This window comes from Sceloporus occidentalis, unplaced genomic scaffold, assembly GCF_023333645.1.
Source record: "Sceloporus occidentalis isolate IW3139 unplaced genomic scaffold, rSceOcc1.0.p SCAF_3, whole genome shotgun sequence".
NCBI classification, from domain to species: Eukaryota; Metazoa; Chordata; class Lepidosauria; order Squamata; family Phrynosomatidae; genus Sceloporus; species Sceloporus occidentalis.
The window spans coordinates 82145949-82164452 of record NW_028316983.1 but is presented as its reverse complement, the minus strand read 5'-3'; the positions used below and the strand labels follow the sequence as shown (position 1 = coordinate 82164452).

Here is an 18504-nt window from a genome sequence, read left to right as displayed (position 1 = left end):
TTCAGACAACACAGGCCAACCCCCCCACCTCAGGCACAATTGGGCCTGGGGGATCTGTTCTGACCCTGGGTTATAGAGCCCTGGTTTTGCACAGAGTTTCTAAGAAACTCAGCAGCAAAACCAGGCTGTTCAGACAGGTCCCTTTCTATGCTCCTTACCTCAGTCGCTGTGTCTGATGTGGAAATGGAGTACCTGGCGACATGATTGCAGCCAGGCACCCCATTTCTGCATCAGATGGGGTGACTAGGGGACTTCTCAGTTGGATCAACAGCTGGCAAGGTAAGGAGCAACACAGCAGTCCTGGGTCCAGAGTCAGCATGAGATTAGTGTGTGAACACCCACCCAATTCCGCACCAACCCAGGAACCAACCTGGGTGAGCACCGGCTCATTTCCTGGCCTGTCTGCTGAGGCTCTGAGAGGAAGCAGTTCATTTCTCATCAGCAATGTTTTATCTATATCGTCTCCCCTAAATGAAGTATGGTGAGTATCAGACTAGGCCATTATGAGAATCCATAAACAGTGGCTAGGCAAATGTTCTTAAAAAGCTCTTACAAAAAGTCGTGATAATCTTCTGGTATCTGTGCTTGTCAGCAGTGAGAAGAAATATTGATGACTTTAAAGTTATATAATTGAAGGCTGTTCCTTCATGTCATGGGAGTTAAATTAACTGTATTCCTATTTTCTCTGCCCATTTCAGTGGATAACTGAAAAATTTTCTGAAATGTTACCTTTCTATAGCCTTTCTAGTATTGAAGTTTCCTCTTTAAGAACAAGAAACCAAAAGCATACTTAGGGCAATATTCAGCACCATGAGAGCAGAATATTTGTACAATAGGCCTTTCCCTTCCTCTCTTTTCCCTTGTGCCATCTTCACCCTTCAGATATGCTCATAGGGGGCTATAGTCCTGAGGATATTTGGATGGCATACTGAGGGCTTGCAGCAGGAAAAAGAGAAATCTGTTCCATCAGTGATGGCTTTTCACCTGGCAGATGGATACAATTGGGCTATTTTCCATCTCTTTTTCATTTTTCCTTGACTGTCTCACATAGAATTATCTTTCTATCCAACCCCATCTCCTCCACCCACAGTAGCATCACAATGAAATTGTGTTTTTAATTAGCTTTCCTGTATGAATGGATTACCTTGATTGTAATCACATTTGGTTTACAATATGTGCCTTTTCATGCAGCCAAAATATATGTTGCTTCTAGATTGTAAGCAACCTGCTCTTTGAGGATAATGCTTTTTTTTTTTTTTTTTTTTTTTGTGGCACTTTTTAAACAGGTGTAATATTTATGTAATACCTTAGGTTTAGAGACTGTGAACACACTTTTGACATATTACTAAAACCATCTGTGTATTATCTGCAGATGGTGAGGGATGAAAACCTGAAGTTTATGAAGAACAGAGATGTCTACAGCAGTGACTATTTTAGTTTTGTTTTATCATTGGCTTCATTAAATGCGGTGAGTAGTGAATTCAGTATTTTAGTTATGTGAAATGAATACAGAATATTTCTGTAGCCTAGATAAGAGGAACAAGCGAAGAACAAATAATCATTCTTACTATCAAGCAGAAAAATATATCTGGAAAACTAAGATATTGTTGATATGATATGATATACTGTCGTCTGACATCATTAATTGTGAAACATCAAGAAAATATTTACTCTGGCTAACATTTTTTAAAAAATAACTGGATAAATATAACTATGAATACCCCAGAAATGTAAAGTACAAAGGAAAAAAATGATTGTTAGGGTCCTTCTCTATCACCTTGGTGTTGTCCCTGAGCCTATGCTGCTTCTTTTCCCCTGGAGAAGGATAGAGTATAAATTTAGTCAATCAATCAATAAGGTGCAAGAGATTTAAAAAAAAAATCTTGCCAAACTGTAGCTCCTAGCACATAATCCATGTTTTTTTCCTTGTTTACTACCAAAATGGAAAAATAAATGACACCAGGCTAGGCTTGTTTAATGGTAGCCCAAAAGAACCTTCTTTATTTTACCCTGCCACTGAGATGGGTATTGCACAAAGAGATCCTGTGAGGGCTACAACCTGTTGAAAAACACACAGTTTCTTCCATTTTCCTCCTTCCTTGCTTAGTGTATTGCTTTATTGTTTGTGTTATGGGAAATTTGGTAGAGCTGGGACCAGTCAACACCAAAAATGGCAAACCTGCCAATCCTAGATGCCTTCAGGAAAAGCAAAATAACCTTTTTGGTTAGATTTTTCCTCTTAAGATGAGTAGTGGTGGGCTCGCAGACTGGGGAAAAAATGGGTGTGTGTGTGTCATATGGCCTGCAAGCTGCACTTTGTCTACCTCTGACATCCTATCCTATGATTGAGTTAGATAGTATTTCAGTTCCTATCTGAAAATTATATTTAAGAAAACTGAAACAGTAAGTGAGATCTTATCTTTTCATAGACAAAACTGAAGCATCCTCACTACCCATCAATGGCAAGAGTGAGTTTACAGCTAGCAGTCCAGTTCCTCTTTCAAACATATCTGCGAACCAAGAAAAAACTCAGGTAACAAGTCATTTTAAGGATATTTATGAAAGAAATATGATATATTGTAGAATTTCTGACATTTCTTGTTTACTTTCATTAAGGGTTGACACAGAAGAATGGATTGCAACCATTGATGCTTTGGTATCTAAAAGCTTTGATGCTTGCAAATGGTTAGTTGAATACTTAGTGGAGGCAGAAGGACGAGAGCTCATAAAGTAAGTATCAGCCTAAGTACACAAGTCTTTATCTGTTAAATGAGATTCCACCATATCATCCTCTTACTTCCAGTTCAGTTCTTCCTATGTTTGTGCAGCTGCATTGCCAAACTCAGGGTGACAACAGCATTTTCAGATATTACCAAATTCTTTAGGAGAAAGCAAACAGGTGAGGGAAAGAGCTACCAAAAATCAGCATTGTAAAGACTCAATAGCACAAAATGTTGAGAAGAAAGTTTTAAAAAGAAGCTCCTGATGATGGGACAAGGAATTAAATGGTATCCCAGGGAATGGAAATGAGATATGTCCATATATATTATTGAAGAAATCAGTTTCTTCAAATTACAGCTTGCCATCTGCCCCTCAGGGCCAAAAAACAAAAGAAAAACAAGACAGCTGAAAATGGAGGAGAAATAACACACATAGCCCAGTGAGGACTGTGAGCCAAGAATATTGACTGGCTGTTTTGGTTGAGAATAAGTGGTGTGAAAGAGAATGAAATTGGAACAGGTGGAACCAGTGTATACTGTTTTATCTTTATTGTTTTGATTATAACTATATACACTACCTATTTCAGTTTTAAATTCAGTATTTTGTTACTAATTTTCTGTGTAAAATACTGTCAGCATTGTAGGCATGTATCCAGTCTGCACTTTCCCTTTGACATTTTGATTTAATAACTATGTAGGGGAACAGAACGTATATATATATATATTGATACATGTAAAAAACCTTGTTTACATGTTCTCAGAGCATTCATCTGTAAGTGGTGAAATCATTTGCAAAATGATACACTGGTCTATGTTCCACATATACAGTTCCTTTTTACTAGCACCATCATTCAGGGCAGTTGTGAATCACATTCCTCCAATTATTTACTGGCTAGAGAAAGATGGGAGGTGCCTGGTCAGCACCTGGAAATTCAAGAAGTGATAGCAACTTTCTTATTTCAGCTGCAGAAAAGTAGCCAGATGTTGGCCAACCCCCTTCCTCAGCCAGTAATTAATATGGGAAAGAGGGAGGTTGTACCAAGTAGGTGTTGAATACCTCCCTCTGCAGGGTCGAATAAGACACATGCTGACACAACCCCAAGTTACACAAGCATACCTCATCAACAGGATTACAGCCATTGGATGTTAATAACTAACCTGTTGTTTTAAAAAAATTCTCTGTGGTAATAAGACTTGAGGATATTAGGAAATACCACACATTTATTTTTCTTCAAAGAGTGCAAGTATTCAGTATGTGTTCACAATTGTATTGGAGTTCAAGCAAAATATGTGCAATTTGAGAGGCAGATCTATTTAGGCAACATTTTGAATTTATATTTAATATAAATCTAGCAGCAGTATTAAATATAATATATGACATGAATATGAAAAAAAACATTAAGTGAAGAAAGACAGACAGAGAGAGCAGTTAGATACAAGTCTGCTCCCAATGACAAGCTCTGAAACACTGAATAACTTCGAAGTGGAAAGCCTATCTACATTGCTTCAGGCAGTCAGTTATTGCTTCCTTTTAATCAACCAATTTGTTACGGTACTAAATCCTGCTGATTTCAACAATTTCTGTCACACACATAGAGATACCATTTATATGCTATTGGGTACTCACAGTTTGGCTTTTAAGTGACCATATCCAGTCTTCCCACTGTCAAATAAGTGGAAATATTTGATTTCACAGTACAGGAAGGGATTGAAGATTTAAACTAGCACATGAAAGAGACAAGCTCTGTTTTGTATCTTCCTCCTTACTGTGTGTGTATTTCAGGACTTATCTGCTGGAATGCAGTGTAAGAGAGGTGCGAGTTGCTGTAGCCACCATTCTTGAAAAAACACTAGACAGTGCCTTGTTTTATCAGGAAAAGGTTAGTAATATGTACATAATCTGTAATATGTAACTGTAATAAATAAATAAACTGCTGTATTGTGAAAGATGTCATATTTCTGAAAATAGTAGGCTGCTGCTGTTTTTAAAAGTAATGTATATTGTGTCTCCCCCTTGTTCTTCTCCCTTAGTCATTATTTTATTCTCTTTACTTTTTATGAAAACCAGAATCATGTGACTTCTTGATTCAAGCAGATGTTCGTTCTTATGGTCCTGTGATTATTATGTGTCAGAACAGAATCCAGTATTGTGAGAAAATCCTGCTCTAATTAGTTTTTTGTGGGTTTCTCTGGCTATGAGGCAGTGTTCTAGAAGAACCGTGTTCTAGACGAATTGCATACCAAGCAGCTGCGGATAAGTCTACATAGGGACCACCAAACGCAACATTCAAACATGAATCAAAGAACACGCAAGATTGCAGACTGGATCAGCCAGAAAAATCAGTAGTAGCAGAACACCATCCTGGGCATAAAATGCTGCTTGAAAACACTGAAATTCTGGACCATGCCAGCAACTATCCGGTCAGAATGCATAGGGAAGCCTTTGAAATCCATAAATACCTGGACAATTTCAACAGGAAAGAAGAAACCCTTAAAGTAAACAAAGTTTGGCTACCAGTCCTGAAAAACACCAAAATCAAGACCCAGCAAATGGAAATGAAAACCACCCAGGGTGAGGGGGGTTTCCGAGCAAACAATGGATCATTAATTAAATTGACACCATGAGGCCCTGCCATTCAACAACAGAACAATACACAGATTAACATGCAAATCGCTTCCTTTCAACCAACAGTATATATACCCCATTCCCTTCCATGCCAGCATTCTCTGAAGATGCCAGCCACAGATGCTGGTGAAACATCAGGAATCTAGAACACAGCCTCATAGCCCGGAAAAAAACAAAAACTGTGGATACCAACGATGAAAGCCTTCAATTTCACATCCTGTTCTTAATTCTTCCTGAACATGTTTATAATTATTATAACTGCAGAGCAGTGCTCCAGGTAAAATTTCAAAGGCAAAAGCATGGGAGTTTACATATTCATCATAGCTTTTTACATGCACGCATAGCAAAAATGTTGTTACAAATGCTCAGAGTATGGCAAGTTTTTAGTTTATCTGATTAGTGCCCTACTTAGTTGATGTGTTTAATTGCTCAGACTCCAAATGGTTCCCAGCTTTCTTCTGCTGAGTTTGATGATGGGACATATGTGAACAAGTTATTCTGAAGACATATCTCAAAGTATCTGTAAAAAATGTAGCATGAGCTATTAAGAAAACAAAGGCAGATGGTTACTTGAACCAAGTGCAACACATTTACAAACAGAATACTGGGTTGGATCATCATTTAACGTACATTAATTGAAACTGTCATTCTGATAATACAAATACAAATTCTCCTTAACTCAATTTTTGACAGTTGAAAAGTCTTCATCAGTTAGTGGAGGTGCTGCTTGGGTTATTGGACAAAGATGTCCCTGAAAACTGCAAAAACTGTGCCCAGTACTTCTTCTTGTTCAGCAATTTTGTCCAAAAGGTAAAAAGATAGTTTCTTCTTCTATTTCTTCCATTCTTCTCTAACACTCCTGTGCAGTATTTATATGCTGTGGAAAACATTGTCATTATGACATAAAAGTACTTTATAAAATATGAATTTGTTGGATGTGGACATGGATCCATTGGTGTGAATGAAAAATCTCTGTGGCTCACAGAATGGTAGCTTTCAGCATTCATACTTGTTTGTCTGTTTTATTAGCCTTTGTTACAATTAATTTCACCTTCAAATTTTTTATTTTATATTTATATGTCAGTTCTCCAGATTATACTCAATACATTTCATAACAATAACAATTCAATCAACATTTGTGTACAAAACCACAAATATGTAAATACATCAAATATCTTTATAATGTAATACATAGATGTACATTAGCTAAGAAAAATATTTTGGATAAAATTTTCCTAAACGCATGCAAAACATTTTTTTCATAAATCAGAACAGTTTCAAGATTTACACAAATGTTCTTTTTTTTCTGGATTCAGTGTCTAGCTATTTATTGTTAAAAATTACAACTTGAATTTACTCTGATCACATCCTAATGGCTGGAAAATATGCAGTTCCCCAGGTATTTTCTAATGGGAAATTGTTTGCTCTCCTGCCATGCATTCAGAGCTTGCAGATTTAAAGTGAGTCTCTTTGCACACAGATGCTTATGTGTGTTTGCATTAGGGAGTTGTATGCAGCAACAGGTAGGGACATGTAGTTGCACAATTCCTTCTCATACTGTTCATGGAACTCCAGATACCTGGTTGAAACAAGTCTCCTGTAATACTTGCACAACAGTTCATGGAACAGCATACAAAATGTTGCATTTTGCAGTTAAATTTTGAAAATAGTTCAAACCAATATTGTAGCTATAGTCTATTTTATAATCCTGTTACGTTTGATTATAAATTAGAGGGCAGTCTAGAGTTGAAGATATTCAAAACCTGCAGATTGGTACACTTGAAATAAAATTAATCAAAATTGGTTTTATAAAAAGTTTCTAGCAAAATGTCCAAATAATAATAATGAACTATTATTTATTTAAAGTATTCACATTATTTAGTCTTTAAACATGTTTTCTGCATCTGAAGGAGTATAATCAACCATTCTGCCTGTATTTTCACAGCAGGGTATAAAAGCTTGTGATCTTCTTCTCAGGCATTCTGCCTTGAGTCATATGATCAACTTTCTTCTAGGTCCAAATCGGCAGAATAACCAGGTAACAATTTATGTTTACCGTCTAATATTTTCAGTACAATATGTTTCATTCCAGTTCATATGTTCAATGTAAAACCAACTATTGAGGTTTGAATAACCTTACAAAAAATTACCCTTGTCTTCCTCTTGCAACAGGATGGCCAAAGCAAGAGGAAATCTCTCTGTAGCTATTTTCCATAAGTCTAGCTTTAAATAGCCAGAAACCAGGTACTAAATCATGTTACATTCAACAGAGTTAAGCAGATAGTTCTGAATTTGTTACAAGCACTGCTGAGTATTTCCTGTAGCATCTAGGGAATTAAGGATAGAAATAATACTTCTATTCCATGCATTATTTTATCTGCAAGAAATCACTATTTGCAGTATAATTTAGTTTCTGATTTATTCTGGTCTACATATTGCAGCACTATAAAGTATGATGTGTCTACCAACTGAATTGTCTCCAGTTGTTTGCAGTCTCAAAAGGAAGGCTAATACCTTTGGGGCTAAGGGATAGTATTGCATGTTCTCCATACTGAATCATATAAGTTTGCTGCTTACGTGCTTCCATGAGCACAACTGTTGTTGGTATCATACAAGCAAAGATGACTACTGTAAATGTGTCCTCTCCTCTTGCCCCTCACTCCTAGATCTTGTCTGAGGACATATTGTACTGGCAAAACCAGTTTTGTGATTGATATTCTCAGGAGTGAGAATAGACCTTCATTAAATGAAGGTATTGGCTGTTTAAGTAGGGTTTATACTTCATGCTCTTTCTTTAAAATCTGCTTTCCCAAAATAGAATCGCAGGTGGAGTTCAGCACAAGCACGGGAGTTTGGATTTCTCCATAATACTGTTGCACTGCTTGTCCTGCACTCAGATGTCTCCTCACAAAGAAATGTAGGCAAGTACAGTTGATTTCCTCTCAGTGACCTCTGCTAGATCATGATCTTAACATAGTACAGTATGTACAGCTTTTATAAAGTTATCTGTGGGGGCTTCCACTTACTTCGACCACTGCCACTAAATACGTGAACTTTCACAAATCCTGTCACTACTACCAATTCTGAGAGCTTCCAATACGAGGACCTCCTCCTGTCCCAGTAATATTGCTAGGCTGAAATGTGAAGGACTTTCTAGTTCCCCTTGTAGTTCTGATACAAAACTTTATTCATCTGATTTTCCCACTGGGTACCACACCTTTGATTAAGTGCTTGCACTAAAGAAACTATGTGCCTGAACTCAATATTCCTTATGTAGTATTCCAAGAGGATCAAGTATATAATGTAAAAATAATGATTTATTAGACAGAAATTGAACATAACATCACTATGTATTTAATACATAAAAGTCCTGACTGACATGCTCACAACTCTCATATTTCCTGAATAACTCTCCTAACATTTCTAACTCATCAGTCCAACTATCATGCACACTATATGTTTGTTTTTTTAAAAAAAATCCTCATACATTCACAACAGCCAGCAAGGTGTAGTGGCTTGATTGTTAGACTAGAACACTGGGAGACCAGGATTCAAATTATCACTCGGCCATGGAAATCTACTGAATTACTTTGGATAAGTCACACACTCTCAGCCTCAGAGAAAGACAAGGCCAACCCCCTTCTGAACAAATTCTACCAAGACAACACCATGAGGGTTGCCATAAGTCGGAAATGATTTGAAGATACACAACAACATCATTATTCAGCCAATCACCTGTCACTCCCAATATTCTATTTTTCCTTCCCTCCCAATGGATACTTACTTTATAACATATACTACACATTGTATACATAACTATACTTTTACCTTAATTTATCTAATAACTCCATCAACATTTTCTACATAGATCCAGAAACATCACAGTATCAGCCTGCAGTAGTTTACACATTAGTATACAGACCTTGTTTTCAATTACTATTGCCTGTCAGGGTATAAGTCTTTCATAAGATCATTGTTTTCAGGACTTCGTAGTTTTACATTTACATATTTGTATTTTCTTTTTAGATCCTGGTCTATTTGTTCTGCGTTCACCCCTTAGCATTACCAACTCAGGGGCGCTTCTTAGTCTCCATGAAGAAGTAGAAGCTTTGATGTTCCTGTCTGAAGGGAAGCCTTACTTAATGGAGGTATGCTATTGTTTTAACTCTCTGTTTCTTGATTATTGGTTGAGCCTTCAATATAATACAAATGAATTTTAAAACAGGCCAATCTAACTTTTCAAAAAAGAATGAGAGAGAAAATATCTCCCTACTACTTAGACTTTTCTTTTTCTTCATTAGGTGATGCATGCCTTGAGAGAGCTAACTGGATCATTGTTTGTCCTCATTGAGATGGTGGTGTATTGCTGCTTTTGTAATGAGCACTTTTCCTTTACTATACTGCATTTGATCAAGGTAAGGAGAAACTAGTCAGAATAAATTTTTAAAACATGATGCTTGGTTTTTGTGTGTGTTTCTCCACTAGAACTGTGCAATACAGAACCTAGTCACAGTCTTACTCTACAGTGGGAGAACTAACGAAATGATAGCTCTCCAGAGATTTTAAATGACCAATGGTTCTGCTTTGCAGTTCCCAACCCCCCGATACATTTGCAGACGCTGTTCTGTCATACTAGCATACAATATCCGTCTAGCTGTCATGGTTCCTAATAGAGCTGAGAACTGAATAGTACAATTCCAAATTAATAAAATAGGTAAAACAAAATAAAACATATTCAGTAGAAAAAGTTGGATCTCTTAGCCAAGCACTTCCATACCTCTCAGTTGTTTCCATAATTTTCTCCATTAATGTGTATTGTTCTTACTATCTGTCCTCTAACATCCTAGACTTTTAAATCATTACTTTCCAGGAACAAATCCAGAAATAAATATTTCTGACCCCAGAATGGGTTATAAAACATATTGCAGTATGCTTCTCTGCACAGTTTGCTGATAAATTGCAAATCCCCAACTCAATGTTACAATTTATTGGTTTCTAAAAATATAAAATAAATGATTCTCTTAATTGTTATAGTTTTCCCATAGGTGGACCATGTGCAGCCTTCTAGATGCTGTTGACTGCAATTCTCATATCTCTCACTATTGGCTGTGATCAGCAGGGCCAATGGGAATTCGATTCCAACAATGTCTAGAGGACCACACATTGCCCATCTCTAATAGTTCATATATTCATTTCCTTCCACCTTCTTCAACTGAACAGAATCAGCTGGAGACAGCGCCACCTCATGAACTGAAGAACATCTTCCAGCTTCTTCATGAAATATTGGTAAGTGAAGAGACCTTAATGCCAAGTATTCTTCCATGCTTTTCTTTCCTTTCTGTTCATCTTGTATACATGTTTATGTATAGATGATTATGCCAAAAGCAAAGAACATAATTTTAGCTTCTTGGAGCTAACTGATATACATCATGTATTCTATGCGTATGCAGTGTTTCCTTTAGTAGTCCTTGATTTTATAAGTAATGTCATGTTGCTTGACTGTGTTATTAGTCTTTCTGGCTTAACAGTGGTTATAAACTAGTAAAAGTTGACCCTTTGTAAGTCAAATTGCTTTCAGTGGGTAAAAACTAAGATTGCTTAACTCTTCTGTGAACATCGTTGTAGATTATTAAAAGTGTTTAACTTATGCTTGCTCATACCTGCTGTTTTTAGTAATGTTACTGATATTATTGGGTTACACAAAGATTATAAGTAGTTAAGATGCTGCATAATAATGTTTTGGTAAAGTGCCTTCATGGTCATTGAACAGAAAACCCTGTAATGAAATGTGGCTATGATTCCAACAGTACTACAATCTAACATTGACTTTATTTGCACCCTGAATCATGTAGTGCCAATATCTAAAGAGATAGAACCTGTAGCCATAATTAAGAAGGGTTTAAAAGGTAAAGGTTTCCCATTTGACAAGATTGTCTAGTCATGTTCAACAGTAGGGGGCAGTGATGATTTCTGTTACTAAGCCAAGAGAGCCAGTATTGTCAAAGATGACTCTGTGGTCATGTGGCCAGTATGACTAAATGCCAACAGTTACCTTCCCAGCAAAGTGATACTTATTTATCCTCTTCCACTTTTACATACTTTCGAACTGCTAGGTTGGCAGAAGCTGGGACTAGTGGCGAAAGCTCACTCCATCGCACAGCACTTGGGTCTCAAACTGCCAATCTTGCAGTCATCAAAGTCAGCATCGTTGGCCTTGATTCTTATTCCTAGATTGTGGAACTCCCTTCCAAACGGAAAGTAGATTGTGCTCCTCCCACCCCTGTGTCTTTCCACTAGCATGCAAAAACTTCTGTTTCAGCAGCTTTTGGAATATCACTGATGCCAAGGGAGGGGCTTTTAAAACATGGGGACTATACCTTTATCCTTCTTGTTTCACATCTTTTTTTAATCCAGTTTTTGTTTTCATATGAGCATTTCTTTAAATGTACCGTTTTTTCTGGCATATAAGACAACTTTTTAGCCCCATTTTATAGACCAGGTTAAGTGTTTGCCGGCCTCCATAGAGACAGGCGAATAGCACAGCCACCTCTTTGTCTCCGGGGGCAGGGTCCTTGCGGGTTCCTATCCCAGCAGGCGCCGCAGCCGGGCTCCCTTTCTTGCCACCATTACAGCTGAGGTGAGGGAATAGTGGGGGCTGGTTTTGGGGGCTGGAAGCCAGAAAAGGTGGCGGAGAAGCGACTCCAGAGCCGGTCGGTGGGAGAGGGATGGTCGGGCCTAGGGAAAGAGCCGGCCCCTTATGCCTCACCGCCACCACCACCCAGGATGCTCCGCTCCAGCGGCTTCTTCTGCAGCATCAAGTGCTCTTTTGGGCTGGACTGAAGGAGGCCCTACTGCCACTTCCGACACCCGCCTTCCAGGCCTCCACGGAGGCCCCCTCAAGCCAGTGCATATGGGCGCCAGACCCCCTTAATTCGGCCTATAGTAGGCCAGGGCACTGCCTACATGCGAGTTGGGGGTCGTCTTATACGCTGGAAAATACGGTATTTTAAATCACGTGAGGAAGAACCCTGTGTCTCAGTATAGACCTAAACTTGGAATATTAAATAAATAAAAATGGGCACTTGCCAAGATACTGCATGGAAAGAGGAGAAGGAGCATAAATTTTGCCCAGGTAGAACTCCACTCCATCTCTCCTCCCACAGGATTCAACTGTTACCTGAAGAGACCCTGTAACACAGCTATTGTTAATGGGCAAGAGAGAGCAGGAAGACAGAGAGTCCCTGTAGCTGGACACATAATGACAAAGGGATCTGGAAGGTCCTTCAGAGGTCTTTGAGTATAATGTTGTTGTAATGCATACATAGGAATATAACCAAATAATTCCCTGTCATCCATTCCATTAAATACTTGTGTTCAGGGGTGGCAGTTGCAGGCAAAAGGTGAGTTTTTAGGGCTGTGGATCAGGGTGTGAGGAAGTGGCAATTTCTCTCTTCAACGACAAAAGAAGTGCACTGATGTCACTAAAAGGATGCCAGCATACATGGCACTATAATTAATTATTTTTATTCTTTTGCACAGATTATTGAAGATCCTTTGCAGATAGAGCGGATCAAATTTGCATTTGAGACTGAAAATGGATTGCTAGGTTAGTAAACCTGCTGTGAAGTGTTAGTGACAAGAATCAGAAGCATATAACTAGCTTCATGCACATGAGATTTTCATATCTTCAGATGCCTGGTTGAATCACTTTAAAATGGAAGGAAGTTGCCAGTGCAAACCATCTGACAATAATAGTATAACTGTTTACTGTCCATTGTATTGTATTTTCATCTGCAACTTGTTTTGGGACTCAGTTTTCTGAAAGGAGCCCCAGCTACTTTTATTCGGTAAGACATTTATCAATAAATGTATCGTATCATTAGCTAGAGTCAGATATTATGCCATGTTAGTATTAAAGGAGCCAGCATGTGCTGGTGGTGGTGGTAATAATAGTAATAATAATAATAATAATAATAGTAGTAGTAGTAATAATAATTTGTATCCTGCTTCTTTCTGTATTGGATCAAGGCGGGTAACAACAAACAAAAACAATAAAATCAAACATGACTATCAATAGATAAAAGCATAACAGGACATATTAGATCCTAGTTCACCAATCTCCCTCCCACCCTAAAATACCATTAAAAACAATTCCCAATAAAATGGTTAATAAAATAAATCGAGATTAAAGTCCGGTGGGTACAGCTAAACAAATGGAGAGTGAAAATTCTGAGGAGATCAGTTTGGGAAGGCCTGCCGGAAGACATCCATTTTTATTGCCGTCTTAAAGGCCTCCAAAGATGTTAAATGACAGATCTCATCCGGCAGGTCATTCCAGATTTTTGGGGCGACAACAGAGAACGTCCTCTGGGAAGTCGTCTTCAGTCTAGTTCTCTCTAACTGCAGTAGGTTCTTCCCAGAGGACCTGAGAGTGCGGGAAGGATTGTATGAGAGGAGGCGTTCCCTCAGGTAAGATGGGCCCAAGCCATGCAGGGCTTTATAGGTAATAACCAACAGCCAGTGTAGGGATTTTAAGATAGGTGTAATAGAATCAAATTTGGAACTCCCTGTCACCAATCTGGCTGCCATATTTTGGACCAATTGCAGCTTCCAAATGAGGCATGAGGGTTGCCCCATATAGAGCACATTGCAGAAACCAGTGAATGCACAACCGTTTCTAGGTTTTCCCATTCCAGGAAGGGTCATAGCTGGCGAATCAGCCAAAACTGATAATGGGCGCTCCTGGCTGTCGCATCCACCTGGGATGACAGCTGGAGCGTCGAGTCCAGGAGCAACCCCAAGCTACAAACACAGTCCTTTAGAGGAAGTGTGACCCCATCCAGAAGTGGAGAGCTTATCACCATACCCAGATTGAGATTGCCTATAGCAAGTACCTCCGTTTTATTTGGATTCAATTTAAGTCTATTTTCCATCATCCAATCCATTACTGACTTCAGGCAGTCATTCAGAGGGAAGATGCCTTCCTTGGTCACTGAAGCAGACCAAGACATGGAGAAACATATTTGGGTGTCATCAACGTACTGATAACAACCTACCCCATGTCTCTGGATGATCTCACCAGGTGGCTTCATGTAAATGTTGAATAGCATTGGCGACAGTATTGCACCTTGAGGGACACCCGATTTGAGCTCCTTCTTGGCCGAACAACCATCGCCAAGCAAAACCATCTGGAACCTGCTCGAGAGATAGGACCGGAACCACTGCAGAGCAGTGCCTCCAATTCCCTCATGCACTCCAGAAGGATACCATGGTCTATCATATCGAAGGCTGCTGAGAGGTCCAAGAGCACCAACAGGGCCACACGTCCCCTGCCGATGCACAGACTGAGATCATCAACCAAGGCGACCATGGCACTCTCCACTCCATATCGTGACCTGAAGCCAGTTTGAAATGGATCAAGATAATTGGTTTCATCCAAGACTGCTTGGAGTTGGTATAATGGTTTGAGAGTTGGACTACAACTGTGGAGGCCAGGATTTGAATCTCCACATGTCCATGGAAATCCATTGGGTCACCTTGGGCAAGTCACACCCTCTCAGCCTCAAAGGAGGGCAAAGGCAAACCCTCTGAGCAAATCTTGTCAAGAAAACCCTCTAATAGGTTTGCCTTAGGGGTCAGAAATGACTTGAAGACACACAACATCAACAACTAGTGTTAAGGAGGCTTCACTGTTGTTTGAAATTATTGTAAATTGAAAAAAATCATAATAGCAGCCATTGTCAGCAGAAGCTAGAGCATCATGGAAGTAGGAATGAATAAGCTTCAACCATAATTAAGATTCTTCCATCTTAACTAGGGTAAACTGATATGACATGACGTCTAAAGTGAGACTTAACTACTGATTTTTTCCTGCACAAAACAGAATCCACTTTTAGTCACTAATACTGTTTTATACTCTTTCTTCAACAGCTCTCATGCACCACAGTAACCACGTGGACAGCAGTCGCTGCTACCAGTGTGTCAAATTCCTAGTCACTCTTGCTCAGAAGTAAGTGTAGCCACAAAGGAAGTAAAGTTCTGACCTTTATTTATACTATGTTACTTCTAAATTGTTTATAATTTAATGCTTCAAAAAAAATTGCCAATTCTTTTATCCTTGATATTTTCCAAACCACAACAGAGTATGAGTTCTATTGATCAGCTACTAATAATGGGGCTACTGAAATTTATTTATTTATTTATTTATTTATTTATTAAAATATTTCCTAGTTATCAGGATGACACAGAAAATGAACAATAACCAGACATACAAAATAAAAATAAACAGTTTCCAACATTAGCCACATTGAAGTGGGATACAAAAAAATGAACATCATTATAATAATGACAGGTAAAGACTAGAGCACTCTAACAAGCATTTCTAAGTTTAAAAGGCCAATTTTAAAAAAATTAAAGCCATTTTAAAAAAAAGGTTTTGATTTGGCATCTAAAAATTACATGTTACATTCAGAATTTGGACTAGGAAATCATTTTGAAAATTCTACCCGTTCTAGTCTGTGTTGCCAGCTTTCAAGCTAGGACAGTCAACTAAGTTTTGAATGCAAAAAGGGAGTGTGTCCCTTTATATCTTCAGATATATAAGTAATAATTTGCTTTAAATTTTCAAGGTGCTCTTCTGCTAAGGATTATTTCAAGGAGAATTCACATCATTGGAGTTGGGCTGTGCAGTGGCTTCAAATAAAGGTACAAATGTTTCTTCACATGGCTGCAGTGCAAACTAATGTAGACTAATGTGGGTTGGAAATACTTATTTGTATAAGCTTACAGCTGATTGCAGTTTTTAAAAACGATCTTACCCTCAGCATGGAATAAGAAAAAGCAGGTTAAGTAAATGCAAGAGAATAACTTAGTTATTTTCCTGCTCCAACAGCTCCAACATCCTACCCCATATTGTTCAGTGTGCACCTCCAACCCTTTAGTGAAGCAAGGGGATTACTAGTAGCAGCAGGTATAGGAGGGGACAACCATATTTCCATGTACTACTTCAGATTACATTAGGTATTAAAGGCAGCAGCCTTAGCATTTAAACTGTACTTTTTGCCATTTCCATTAATGGAAGCTTTCCCATTTCTCTAGATGTCTGAACATTATTGGGCTCCACAGAGTAACGTATCTAATGAAACCTCAACTGCCAAAACTTTTCAGCGCACTATTTCTGCACAGGTGAGTCTAAATATGACACTACTGGTATATGAACCTTCTGAATCAATATAAAGTTGCACACATAATCAAAAAGTGCATTGCTATCTTTTTATTCATTTTTAGAGCTCTGCCTGCAAATTTCTCTGTATTATAAGCTAATGTTTTTGGTTTTATTCTCCAAAATTGTTGCAAGTTTGGTGCACAAATAAGTCAAGCTACAATCATATACTGTATGCAGAAACTTACTAGAATCTACTTCAGATGCATTTAATTAAGGAATTTCTTATAGCCCTTTACTTCCAAAAATAAGTCAGGATGTTAAGGCTCGTAGATAGAAACTCCACCATCAGAATGATGTGGGTAGTATTTGAGCTAGTCCAAAGTTATACTTGTATTTAGCTATTACTTGAGGGGGCAATAACTCTGGTAAAATGAGATTATATAAACCTCTCAGCATGGTTTTTAACTCATTTGCTCTTTCTTAGGATACACTGGCATATGCCACTGCATTGCTAAATGAGAAAGACCAGTCTGGAAGCAGTAATGGATCTGAGAGCAGTCCAGCCAATGAGAATGGGGGCAGACATCTACAACAGGTAAACAGAATAACAACCTAGATGAATCCATTGTATGCATACTTGCCATAAGAGCTTTTCCTTATCAACAAGAGAAAACACAAGAAAACTGTTTAGTTTGTAATCATTTCTAAATCAGCAAGGTATGCAAATGAGCTGACATTCTGCATAAAAGCAATCACATTTTCTAAACTGAATGAATAATAATTGGCTTGAACTCTGCTTGTTGGTTTTGCTTTGCATATTCTGACACTGAAAATGGAATGGTCTTGTATATTGAATTCCATTGAAATTGGGCTAAGACAACATGTGAGCTACATGTGTGTTTCCTGGCTGTTTTTGCAAGGATCACTTCCTATGATTCTGGTGCCAACAGACATGCAGTGGTGGTGACAATAAGGAGAGACAAAGTGGTTTTTTCCCTTTAAATAAAGGTGTGCGTTCCTCCTGTGCCATCTTTCCAATTGAAATTCATGTTTTTCTCCTTGTGCATTTCATTTACGAGTAGCTTTTTTTACATAGCAGTCACTGTTTCTTTAATGCATCAGTGGAAAACAATGAGAGGATGGCTGATTAACCTAAAATCTTACCAACATAACGTCTGGGAGAAAGTCATTTGCTTGAGAGGTTCTCTGTGCTGAGTGCTTCTCTATCTAACTCGACCAGTTCAAATGAATTTAGCTTTTAATTGCACTGTGTAAAAGAACTGGTATCTTGTGTAAATGTAAAATCTTTGTAAGCCAAGTAGAATGTTATGTCTATTTTCTAAATGACGATGCATTTTGGACAGCCATGTATCAAAAAGGAAGGTGAATAAAGTGAGTAAGATGGTACTGAATGTGTAAGTAAGAGGAATAGAATGATTTCCTAATAAAAGCCAAGGACATTTGATGTTAGACTAGCTTATGGTGCATCTTTTTCTAAGCAACCTTTTCTGTATCAGAGAACTTTAGTATATTATTCCCTTGAGGGAAACAACACCTCAAACTTTAAAATACAGCAGCAAGATTAAACTTCACCAGCAACATCTTGGGGGTTTAGTTTGGGCTTTAAAAATATAAGGAAAGCCCTGCTGGATCAAATTAAAAGACTACACAGTTGAGCATTACATTCATATACTGGCCAACCTGGATGCCTGTGAGAAGCCCATAAAGAGTACAATAGCCTCCTCACACTCACATTAACCAGCACCTGGTATAGTGCCCCTAATGTATAGCCATCATGACTGGTAGCGGTTGACAGCTTTATCCCCCATAAATTTGTCTAACATGCTTTTAAAACTGACCTCATTACACAAGTACATCCATTTTATATCGCATTTCATCACATTTTGTGTGTCTTTTTGGTCCAGTTTCTACTACTCAAGCGATTTTTTCTTAGGTGAACTGGGCTGTTGTAGAGTGAAGGCCAGATGGCTGGT

General features: G+C 38.3%; 1 protein-coding gene across 4 annotated transcripts in view; it reads left to right on the top strand.

The window, feature by feature from the left end:
- Positions 1 to 18504, top strand: part of USP24 (ubiquitin specific peptidase 24) — a 117720-nt gene that overhangs the window by 96751 nt on the left and 2465 nt on the right. For 3 of the 4 annotated variants that reach the window (XM_089515232.1, XM_089515231.1, XM_089515234.1), the window contains 15 exons: positions 1373 to 1468; positions 2430 to 2533; positions 2617 to 2730; positions 4504 to 4600; positions 6040 to 6156; positions 7292 to 7384; positions 8165 to 8267; positions 9373 to 9494; positions 9648 to 9761; positions 10567 to 10632; positions 12886 to 12952; positions 15277 to 15355; positions 15975 to 16050; positions 16444 to 16530; positions 16995 to 17105. In XM_089515232.1, the coding sequence (XP_089371358.1) occupies positions 1373 to 1468; positions 2430 to 2533; positions 2617 to 2730; positions 4504 to 4600; positions 6040 to 6156; positions 7292 to 7384; positions 8165 to 8267; positions 9373 to 9494; positions 9648 to 9761; positions 10567 to 10632; positions 12886 to 12952; positions 15277 to 15355; positions 15975 to 16050; positions 16444 to 16530; positions 16995 to 17105 (1446 nt within the window). The remainder of the gene's footprint in view (positions 1 to 1372; positions 1469 to 2429; positions 2534 to 2616; positions 2731 to 4503; positions 4601 to 6039; positions 6157 to 7291; positions 7385 to 8164; positions 8268 to 9372; positions 9495 to 9647; positions 9762 to 10566; positions 10633 to 12885; positions 12953 to 15276; positions 15356 to 15974; positions 16051 to 16443; positions 16531 to 16994; positions 17106 to 18504) is intronic. The other variant, XM_089515233.1, reaches the window with a different exon arrangement.